This window comes from Pan troglodytes, chromosome 14 (genome assembly GCF_028858775.2).
Source record: "Pan troglodytes isolate AG18354 chromosome 14, NHGRI_mPanTro3-v2.0_pri, whole genome shotgun sequence".
In the NCBI taxonomy this organism is placed as follows: Eukaryota; Metazoa; Chordata; class Mammalia; order Primates; family Hominidae; genus Pan; species Pan troglodytes.
In genome coordinates this window covers 27196361-27208419 of record NC_072412.2, presented here as the reverse complement: position 1 = coordinate 27208419, position 12059 = coordinate 27196361, and the positions used below count along the sequence as shown (strand labels likewise).

The window sequence follows — 12059 nt, the reverse complement described above, 5'->3', positions numbered from 1 at the left end:
TCGGTGGGTCACACCTGTAATCCCAGCACTTTATGAAGCCAAGGCGGGTGGATCGCTTGATCCTAGGAGTTTGAGACCAGCCTGGATAACATGGCAAAATCCCATCTCTACAGAAAATACAAAAATGAGTGGAGTGTGGTGGTGTACACCTTTAGTCCCAGCTACTTGGGAGGCTGAGGTTGGAGGATTGATTGAGCCCAGGTGGTCGAGGCTGCAGTAGCCATGATCACGCCACCGCACTCCAGCCTGGATGCAGAGCAAGACCCTGCCTCAAAAAGAAAAAATAATAATAAAATTAAAACAATTTTTATATTGATTATATATTAAAATGATAGTATTTTGAATATATCGCATTCAGCGAAATATGTTATTAAACTTAATTTCACCTGCTTCCTTTATACAGCCAACAGAATTTGTAAATGATGTACAAGGCTTGAAGTTGTGACTCACACTGTATTTCATTGGCTAGCCCTGTTCTAGATGAAGAGTGGGAGTTCTTTTCACCTTGATTCTGCTAAGTGTTTGTTTCATGATTATTGTGTTACTCTTTATACCTAAAAGGGATTTGTACTAAAAGTCCCTTGTTGGGACTTTTAGAATCTCAGTGCAGGGTTTGCATGGAGTTGTCTACTGTCTCTTACTGAAACCCACCAATGTTCAGAGCATTCATTTTTAAAGTAATTAAGAATGCAGACTGGTCTGGGAGCTGACTGAAACACACTCCCCCAAACTCAGGGTTTGTCAACAGTGGCGCTGCTGGCATGTTGAGCTGGATAATTCTTTGTTGTGAAGGACTGTCCCGTGCATTGTAGGATACTTTTCAGCATCCCGGGTCTCCTCCCACTGGATGCCAGGAGCACATTCCCTTTTCCCAGTGTGACAACCAAAAATATCTCCAGACACTGCCAAATTGAGAAAAATAACCCCTGGCATTTTTTTTTTTTTTTGAGAACCATTGCCTTAGAGGCATCACCCCACAGTCGTCATAAGCTGTCATTCGGAAATATCAAGGTTTTTTTTTTTTTTTTTGAGACAGAGTCTTATTCTGTTGCCCAGACTGAAGTGCAGTGGCACGATCTTGGCTCACTGCAAGCTCCTGGGTTCAAGCAATTCTCCTGCCTCAGCCTCCTAAGTAGCTGGGATTATAGATGCATGCCACCATGCCCAGCTAATTTTTTGTATTTTTAATAGAGACGGGGTTTCTTCATGTTGGCCAGGCTGTTCTCGAACTCCTGACCTCAAGTGATCCAACCGCCTCAGCCTCCCAAAGTGCTGGGATTACAGGCGTGAGCCACCGCGCCTGGCCCATCAAGCTTTTAAATGTAGAAGGTTGGAGAGTCAGCCCCTCTTTACCCTAGTTGACTTGATTACCACTTGGCCTGTGTTCAGAAGGAAATCAGCATATCACTGTCCCCTCTCTCCTTTGTATCCTATCCCCATGTTAGATAAGCTCTTAGCATTATGGGAATCTCTTCTGAACCTGATTCAAAGAGAGAAGGGGTCAATTCAATTTAGTTCAACAAATATTACTTTAATATCCTCTTGATGGGTGTGATGCTGTGATGGGCTGCAAGAGTGAATAAGGTAATGTTGCTTTCCCTCTCCCCCAAGAATGTACACAGATTGCTACTGTGCTGGTGATATCTGGTATAACCTTTTGAGATTTTACAGAATTGCCAATTGGGGACCATGTCACTGACATATGGGTCATGGGCCAATGTAGTGGGCTGCTTCATGTAGTTTCATTCCATGGCCACAATCCATACCCATGACCCCAGGTTGTTATCCTGTAGAGGTAGCCAAATGAATGAATTAGGTGAGCTCCTGACTCCTACAGCGTTTTGTACCTCACTCATTCCTACTTATCTGGCAACAGATAAGTATGTATGTCACATCTCACCAGGGAGTTTATAAACTCTAAGAATAGGTGTGCTGCCATATTTCTCTATCTTTGTACAATGCCTTGTTCAGTAAGTGTGTTTAATAAATGAATGAATTCATCATCATATCTGGAATGCAACTCACAGTGCAGTCTGGGCCAAAGATGAGTCGACAGCATCCTCTTCACGGCAAGGACCATGCACATGGTTCTTAGCACAACACCCAGTACTCAGTGTTTATTGTATTTGAGAGTTCTTGAAGAGCTACAGTGTTTGTGCTAATGATGTGCATTGTTGGTACTGATAATGTACCAGGTGTTATGGGCAACTGACGACACACAGCAAAGGAAAGATGGGCCCTCCTTCTTCATGAGAAAACATGCTCAAAGTACTGAACAAGAAACGAACAACACAAAATGTGAACACGCCTCTGAGTGCTCTAAATGTCTTTTTCTCTCCACATGAGGCTCTATGTTGAGATGGGGATGGAGGACTAGATTATAGTCAGGGGTCATTTCCACTTTTCTTTCTTTTTGCCTTTTTTTTTTTTTTTTGAGAGAGAGTCTCACTCTGTCGCCCAGGCTGGAGTGCAGTGACATGATCTTGGCTCACTGCAACCTCCGTCTCCCGGGTTCAAGTGATTCTCCTGCCTCAGCCTCCCTAGTAGCTGAGATTACAGGCGTGTGCCACCCTGCCCAGCTACTTTTTTTGTATTTTTAGTAGAGACGGGGTTTCGCCATGTTGGCCAGGCTAGTCTCGAACTCCTGACCTCAAATGATACGCCCACCTCGGCCTCCCAAAGTGCTGGGATTACAGGAATGAACCACCGCGCCTGGCCCTTCTTTTTGCTCTTTTTTTTGAGACGGAGTCTCGCTCTGTCACCCAGGCTAGAGTGCAGTGGCGCAATCTTGGCTTACTGCAACCTCCTCCTCCCAGCGGAGGTGATTAAGTGATTCTCCTCCCGGTGGAGGTGAGTAAGTGATTCTCCTGCCTCAGCCTCTCGAGTAGCTGGGATTACAGGCATGCACCACCCCACCCGGCTAATTTTTGTATTTTTAGTAGAGACGGGGTTTCACCATCTTGGCCAGGCTGGTCTCGAACTCCTGACCTCGTGATCTGCCCGCCTTGGCCTCCCAAAGTGCTGGGATTAGAGCCGTGAACCACCTTTCCTGGCTTCTTTTTGCTTTTTAGAGTCAGGGTCTCGCTGTGTTGCCCAGGTTGGATTCTAACTCCTGGGCTCAAGTGATCCTCCCGCCTCAGCCTCCTGAGTAGCTGCAACTTGGCGTGTGCCACTGCACCCATCTTTCCTTTTGACTTTTTATTATAGAAAGTTTCAAATTTACTAATAAGTTGAAATAATAGTGCATGAGCATTCTTTACCTACCACCTAGATTCAACAATTTAATTGAACTGAATTTGGTTTGTGAAGTACAGTATTTTAGTCATGTATCAAGATTTTATAGGCAAAGTGATACAATTTTTTAAAAATCTGTTACTGAAAGGCCCCTGTAATAACACTACCCCTGAAAAAACTTTGGTGTGGTCATGGTATGTGCACCAGAAATCTCTCGGCTTCCCCACTTTCATGGCTTCATTTCTCCAATTTACTTCCTCAAATATTACGCCAAAGTTTACTAGGGCTTGCCTTTATATGTTTATGTTTTATTAAATTATAACTTTCTAGCCGTCCTGGTGTCCTGGTCCTGATAAAGGTTTCCAGGATATTTCACCCATTAGTTTGTATAATTTCCTATCTCTACAGACTTAATTACAAATTCCAAATCTACCTTAGCTTTTTCCACTTTTATGGGGAAAAAAAAAGGAATGGGACTGTTGTAATTACTTAGTAACCTCTTCTGAAACCTTCTCCTTAGCCTTGCCTAAGCCTGATGTTTTCCTTTTTCCTGAAATATTTAGTTTTCCAACTCTGTGAATCTAAGTTTTGCCCACAGTAGGCACTAACCAAGTGCTTACGGGGTAAACAGTGTGTGGTGGTCGTTTGGGTTCTGGGTGGTGAGCCAGGGTCCTGCTTAGAAGAACCACAAACTGAAAAGCAGCCTGTCACATACAATGAGTGACACACAATTACAGAAGATTATGGAGCCTGGGAGAGGAGTTTTTTTTTTTTTTTCCTATTTTCTGGAGGAGTTGAGCCTTGAGCATAGACAGAAAGGAGGGAAAATGAGGGAAAAGTTTGAGTCTAGAGAAATACCAGCAGCTCCTACCTAAATGCCGTTCCCATTCACTTCTGCAGTTGGAGACAACATTCCTGGCTGCAGGTCTTCCCAAGACCCCACTCAGTTGTGAGTTATTAACCACATCTTAAGAAGCCATTCTGTGAGAATAAAAGATCCTTCTTTGAGCTCTTACCATGTGCAAAATCCTATAGGTGTATTACCTCATTTAACTCTCATAATCCCATTTTATGAAATGTGGAAATTGAGGCTAAATTACTTGCCCAATCACAGAAGGCAAAGCCAATACCCTTTATTCATTCTTTTTTTCTGAAATTACCTTTAAAAAAGCACCATAATTCCACCTCCAGAGATAACATTGCAGACTTTTTCTATGTAAGCACCATGATAGAAACATACAATATGGATCTTTGTATAAACATGAAATAAGGTACCATTTGTTATCTGATTTTTCACTTAAAATATATCATGAGTATCTTTCTATATTAATAAGTATGTTGTTATATCTACCTTATTGCTGTAATGGCTGCACAGTATTCCACTTTTTAGAAATTTTTATTTTAACTAACTCCTGTTGATGGGCATCAACTTTACTTTTTTTTCCTTTCTCTTTCTTTGACATTTTTATTTATTATTATTATTATTATTATTATTTCGGATGGAGGCTTGCCCTCTCACCCATGCTGGAGTGCAATGGCGCGATCTCGTCTCACTGCATCCTCCACCTCAAGCGATTCTCCTGCCTCAGCCTCCCGAGCAGCTGGGATTACAGGCGTGTGCCACCGTGCCCAGCTAATTTTTTGTATCTTTAGTAGAGACGGAGTTTCACCATGTTGGCCAGGCTGATCTCGAACTCCTTACCTCAAGTGATCCTCCTCCTTTGGCCTCCCAAAGTGCTGGGATTGCAGGCGTGAGCCATCGTTCCCAGCCAAGAAACCCCTTTTCTTAGTTTTAATGAGAACGCATCTTCTTAGACACCGAGGTATTGTTTTACTGTAAACTCAAATGTCCTGACCTCCGTCTCCTGCCGGCTGGCCATTTGTAGAAAACCCCTAGGCGAAAGAGGAAGCTTTGCATCTCCCAATCAGCCTAATTGGTTAGTCCCCTTGGAATTCCCATGGGGTCAGGACACGGTTGTCATTGTAGTTGTCATTGTTTCCAGGGTTAACTGTCATAAGCATGAGGAAAGGCAGTTTAAAGCCATTGGATATTCAGTTTTGTGTTCCTGCATTTATGTGACCAATTTCATACTTGGAGTTTGTTCAGAAGAGTGAAAAATATTTCAAGTGCTATCTCTTCTAAACCGTGGCAAACCACACTCTATTAAGACAGCACAGAAGACTGAGGAAGAAAAATGTTTACGAAACATTTTGCTTTGGTCTGCCTCATGATAAGTAATTGTACTGGTCATTTCTTTTTCCACTGAATTGACTGGTGTCTCTGACATGCTCTCCGGTGAGCCGCACTGGCTTCATTACCTCCTCTCTTCTCCTTTTTCAGGGTCTTTGGCCATTGTCCAGAGAGAATTACACTTTCCCTCTTAGAAGCTCACGTCTTTCTTCTCTTGGGCCACTTCCGCGCCAGCCTCTTCCACACTGCCTTCCTGAGGTCGGGCACTGGCATGGAGCTGTTTCCTCTTCTCCTCCCTAGGGTTGTAATCTGGCTTTCCCCCAATCTTTCTATTGTCTCCACTTCACCAGTGATTTCCTCCTTGTTGTCCAGAAATAGGTCAGGATAAGAAATTCCCCTTTTTGACTTCTTCAGGCTTCTTGTTAACAAAGCAAAACAAGGTTAAACACCTTATTCAATGCTCAGCATTTTTTTTTTTTTTTTTGAGTCCGGGTCTTGCTCTGTTGCCTAGGCTGGAGTATAGTGGCTCCAGCAATTCCCCTACCTCGGCCTCCCAAGTAGCTGGGACCACAGGTGTGTGCCATCGCACCCAGCTAATTAAAAAAAAAATTCTGTAGAGACAAGGTCTTGCCATGTTGCCCAGGCCGATCTCAAACTCCTGGGCTCAAGTATTGCACCCTCCTCGGCCTCTCAGAGTGCTGGGATGACAGATGTGAACCCCTGCACGCACCCAAAGGTCAACTTTTAATTGCCTGAAACTTTTGATAGGTCAGAGAGATGAATTCTCTTGTTCACAATACACAGTCAGAATTACCTTGGCTTACGAGTTCAGGGCACAGAACATTGGTGTCACACAAACGTGGGCTCAAAAGCTGCAATTACGCAGTGGCGTTTTGTGGATTTTTTTTGTAGAGATGGGATCTCAGTAGATTGCCAAGGCTGGTCTCAAACTTCTGGCCTCGAGCAGTCCACCCATCTCAGCCTCCCAAAGTGTTGGGATTACAGGTGTGTTTTGAGTCTTGGGGACCAACTGGGATTCTCTTCTCCCCTTTATCTTCTGTATCCAATCTAGCCCCTGCCATTTCTTTTTTTCTGGTGCCTCTTGGGTTTGCTCTTTTCTCTCCTTTCCCATTCTCCTCCATTAAACAACGCTCCTCTTGTCATGCTCCGAAACCTCAAATCTGAACTTTTACTTCTCCTATCACAGAAACTTCCCACACTCTAACTGCTTATTACCCCTCTACCTTCACCACCAAATTGTAAATTCTGTGAGAACAGAAACCCAATTTTTTGAATTTGCTGTCGTGTCCTCAATTTCCGTCACAAACAGGTTCTAACATTGACAGTTGAATGAAGGAACGAATGAATGAGTTCTTGAATTGCTACAACTGCCTTTAAACTTCCAGTAAACTTTTGCTGCCATCAGCAGGTGACTATAAAACACTCTTCATAGGCCAAGCCACCCTGACTCATACCTGTTATCCCAGCACTTTGGGAGGCCGAGGTGGGGAGGATGGCTTGAGGGCAGGAGTTTGAGACCAGCCTGGGCAACATAGTGAGACCCCATCTGTACAGAAGAATTACATAAAATAAAATTAAGGCTAGGTGCAGTGGCTCATGCCTGTAATCCCAGCACTTTTGGAGGCCAAGGAGAGAGGATCACATGAGGTCAGGAATTCAAGACGAGTCTGGCCAACATGGTGAACCCTGTCTCTATGAAAAATATAAAAATTAGCCGGCTGTGGTGGCGTGCACCTGTAATCCCAGCTACTTGGGAGGCTGAGGCAGGAGAATTGCTTGAACCCAGGAGGCAGAGGTTGCAGTGAGCCAAGATCACGCCACTGAACTCCAGCCTGGGCGACAGAGTGAGACTCCATCTCAAAAAAAAAAAAAAAAAAAAAAGTTTTATTGCAATGCTCAGGGCAGTAAGCATTGTTGTAGAAAATAAGTAATTTGTATTTTTAAAATGCGTAATTCATCCCGGCACTTTGGGAGGCTGAGGTGGGTGGATCACTAGGTCAAGAGATCAAGATCATCCTGGCCAACATGGTGAAACCCCGTCTCTACTAAAAATACAAAAAATTAGCCGGGCGTGGTGGCGGGCACCTGTAATCTCAGCTACTCAGGAGGCTGAGGCAGGAGAATCGCTTGAACCCGGGAGGCAGAGGTTGCAATAAGCCGAGATAGTGCCACTGCACTCCAACCTGGGTGACAGAGTGAGACTCCATATCAATAAATAAATAAAGTAAGTAAATAAAATACTGTTCATGATATTCTGCTCCCATGAGAGGCTTGCCGTTCCTCCTCACTGCGGCCCTATGACTTCCCGTCTGGCGCCTTCAGTCGCTGCTTTGTCTCCTCCTTGGATGCCTTTTCTTTTGTCGTCTCATCAAAACCAACTCATCCGTGAGGCTCCAGCTCGAGCTCTACCTCCTCTATGAAGCCCCCGAACCTTTCCCACCGACACAGACCTCTGCCTTCTTTGATCATCTGCTGGACTTCAGTTTAATGCTTTAATGATTCCACTTGTATGGGTCCTGTCTACCCACCCGGTTTAGGTATCTTTGAAGATAGGAGCTACCTACTTTTTAGGTCTTTTGCATCCTCCACACTCCTCATCTAAAGCTGCATCCACTCTGCCTCACCTTCCTAACCTGCCAGGCAGGGTCTTTTTGTTTTTTAAACTTTAAGTAGGCTAGGCCGGGCGCAGTGGCTCATGCCTGTAATCCCAGCGCTTTGGGAGTCTGAGGCAGGCAGATCACAAGGTCAGGAGATCGAGACCATCCTGGCTAACACGGTGAACCCCTGTCTCTACTAAAAAATATAAAAAATTAGCCGGGCGTGGTGGCAGGAGCCTGTAGTCCCAGCTACTCCGGAGGCTGAGGCAGGAGAGTGGCGGGAACCCGGGAGGCGGAGCTTGCAGTGAGCCGAGATCGCGCCACTGCACTCCAGCCTGGGAGACAGAGCTCTGTCTCAAGAAAAAAAAACAAACTTTAAGTAGGCTATGTGGAGGTCGAGTTAGATATCTTTGGAACAAGCCTTAGATTTCTTTTTCTGTTTTAAGGGAATTGTTTTCTTTTTCTCCAATTTTGTTACTGTGAGTGCACGAAGGCATATTCAACAGCTCATTGCTCCCCTGCCTCTCCTGCACCATCCAACATCTCACTACAGTATCCAGCAACCCACAGGCCTGCTGGGTGTGGTGGACAGTCCCCAAGATCAGGTTATCTGTGTCAAAATATTGAGTGGTTGATGAGTGCTCCAAGTAGGCACTAGAGCCTGCTGAGAGCACTCAGAGGTTTCTGCACAAGCTCAGTGGATTTGAGCCCTCGTTGTTGTTCATTGCTATGTAAGTCAAGGGTTGGTCATAGGTCCTGGCTTGGACTGTCATTTCAGAAAGCAGGACAGCTACAGCAGCAGTCCCCAACGTTTTTGGCACCAAGGATCCATTTTGTGGAAGACAATTTTTCCATAGATTGGGGGTGGGGGATGGTTTCGGGATGAAACTGTTCTGTCTCAGATCATCGGGGATTAGATTCTCTTAAGCAGCGCACAACCTAGATCCCTGGCGTGTGCAATTCACAGTGGGGTTTGCGCTCCTGTGGGAATCTAATCCCTCTGCTGATCTGACAGGAAGCGGTAAAGCTCTCTTGCCTGCTGCTCACTTCCTGCTGTGCGGCCCCTTTCCTAACAGGCCATGGACAGGTACCAGTCTGTGGCTGGGGGGTTGGGGACCTCTGAACTACAGGCTTCTCCACCTGCGCAAGTTCTGAGAAGTTAGACTATCCAGAGCAAGAGGGGCAGGAACTTCCTGGTCTCACTGAGAATCTTCGGCCAATCCCAACTCTGAATGGGCATATGACTCACACGGTGATCATCTTAAAATGCAGATTCTGAGTCAGTGATTTGAAAGGGACCTGAAATCTTGCAATTGTAACAAGCTCCCAGATGATACCAATGGCGATGTTGATGCTGCGTGTCTGTGGACCACACTTTGAGTAGCAAGGGTCTGCAATATGGACATTTCCTTTTCCAGTGAACTTGAGCAAGGGAGGAGCATTTCAAGGAAGACATCTGCCATGCACACTGTCATTAGTTGCAGCATCTCCTGTAGCAATTGGGCTAAATCTGTCTTTAATTCTTTTTCAAACAGCATATCCAAGTTTTGCAATCATAAGCACCAGCCAGGAGAATATATATTCCATGCAGAAAATGATGATGCCCAATTTACCAAAATGTTCACGCTGAATATAAGAAGTAAGTTAAATTGCCGAGAATTTGATTTTTATTTTTTAATTCCTTAATTTTTTATTAGTCTTAACTAGGAAAAGTTAAGTAATGGCTTAGAAGGGCTACTACAATACTGTTTTTGTACGCTGAAGTGTTTTGAAACTTTACTCTCATATCTACTGGCATTGATCATATATCTCTTTATTTTTTATGTTATTTTGTTCTGTTTCATTTTTAAGACCGGGTCTTACTCTACCACGCAGGCTGGGGTGCCATGGCACAATCATAGATCCCTGTAGCTTCAAACTCCTGGGCTCAAGTGATCCTCCTAAGCCTCCCGAGTAGCTGGGACTACAGGCACGCGCCACATGCTCAGCTAATTTTAAAACCATTTTTGTAGAGAGGGGGCCTCCCTTTGTTGCCCAGGTTGGTCTCAAACTCCTGGCCTTAAGGGATCCTCATACCTTGGCCTCCCAAAGTGCTAGGATTACAGGCGAGAGCCACTGCACCTGGCCATATATCTCTTTCTGTGTGTATCATCAGAAGCTGAAAGACTTATTTCACATTGTCTCTGAATATGAATTAGTGTTATGACTTTATTGATTTTAGTATTTTGAAAGGTCATGTTAAGGAAAGGCTGAAAGTCATTTTATCTCTCATTTATTTGTTTTTAATAATTTTCATTTCTTTGGCTTATAAAACAATGAGAAGTCCAACTTCTCCTGAAGCTAAGAATCATTTTAAGGCATGCAAACAGGTGGAGGTCTGTACCTCAGCTCTCTCCAGGGAGAGGCTGGCAATGGAAAAATGGTGTGTAGCAGAGAGGTTGCATGGCAAGGAGGTTGCATGGCAAGGAGGAAAGAAGAAATTACCAGAGGTCTGGAGGCATCCTAAACGAGACATCCTCCCAGAAGCACAAACTGCCCTGGAGTAAATGAGTAGCCTGTACTGTAGGCAACTTTGAAACTATTTCCAGAAAGTACCATACTCCATGAGCTTATTTTATTTTATTATTTTCAGAGACAGGGTCTTGCTGTGTTGCCCAGGCTGGTCTTGAACTCCTCGGCCCAAGTGATCCTCCCACCTTGGCTTCACAAAGTATTGGTATTATAGGAGTGAACCACTATGCCCAGCCAGTGAGCTTATTTCACACATTCTTTTCTGTAGGGAAACCTCAAGTGCTCGCAGAAGCATCGGCAAGTCAGGCGTCCTGTTTCTCGGATGGATACCCATTACCATCTTGGACCTGGAAGAAGTGTTCAGACAAGTCTCCCAAGTAATAAGGACATTGATGCCTCTTATAATGGAAGAACATAAAACTCTCTGACCTATTGACTCTTTCATGAATACAGTTTAAGAGGAAATGATGAAATATTTAAAATGCTAACCTTCTCAATCAACCATAACTCTCAATGGTCATAGACTGTTTCTGATAACTTATACTGGATGAATCTCTTTTAGAACTCGCTGCAGAAATCCTAACTTCCAATCTGATGACAGCTCACCTGTCTAAATTCTTTGCCATTTTTTTTTTTTCAGCTGCACAGAAGAGATCACAGAAGGAGTCTGGAATAGAAAGGCTAACAGAAAAGTGTTTGGACAGTGGGTGTCGAGCAGTACTCTAAACATGAGTGAAGCCATAAAAGGGTTCCTGGTCAAGTGCTGTGCATACAATTCCCTTGGCACATCTTGTGAGACGATGCTTTTAAACTCTCCAGGTACAACAGTTGCTCTTGTGATATTCCACCATCAGGAATTCCCCATTAGAAGTTAGTCCCCATCGCTGACTTTTACTTGGGGAATTTTACAGGAGAGTATAGGGTCAGTGTGTGAGAAAAGGTTTCTTGAGTCAGGCAAGAATCCCCAGAGAGACTGTTTCACAGGTTGGGGCGGAGTCCTGCCTGTGCCCTTGTGACTCATGTGTCACAGTGACCGGGAGAAGCAGAAACTCCCGGTGTGGTGAATCTCCATGGAAAGATCTAACTCTAGAGAAACAGATTTTGTCACTTGGAGTCTCTGTCATTTTCCCTTTTGATTAGCCTCCTTATTTGCCCTCAGCTTGGTGTTTTATAATTTTTGGTTTGCTTTTTAGAGCCCTCCTAAATTAAATAATTGTGAAACCTGGCTGCCCACCCTAGTAATTAGGATCACCAACCTCACAAAACTGACTTCTCCACTTTGATGTGCGACCTTCATAAAAGGGATATGAACTTCTTTTTTCTCTGACTTGTACATCCTGTAGGTTTAAATCCATGCATTTTTTTTTTTTTTGAGATGGAGTCTCGCTCTGTCACCCAGGCTGCAGTGCAGTGGTGTGATCTTGGCTCACCTCTGCCTCCAGGGTTCAAGCGATTCTCCTGCCTCAGCCTCCCAAGCAGCTGGGATTACAGGCACCTGCCACCAC

The 12059-nt window shown here is 44.4% G+C and overlaps 1 protein-coding gene across 1 annotated transcript in view; it reads left to right on the top strand.

Annotated features, from left to right (window-relative positions):
• Positions 1 to 12059, top strand: part of FLT3 (fms related receptor tyrosine kinase 3) — a 97672-nt gene that overhangs the window by 54015 nt on the left and 31598 nt on the right. Inside the window, exons 10-12 of the mRNA XM_509601.7 lie at positions 9579 to 9682; positions 10823 to 10931; positions 11195 to 11373. Of these exons, the coding sequence (XP_509601.2) occupies positions 9579 to 9682; positions 10823 to 10931; positions 11195 to 11373 (392 nt within the window). The remainder of the gene's footprint in view (positions 1 to 9578; positions 9683 to 10822; positions 10932 to 11194; positions 11374 to 12059) is intronic.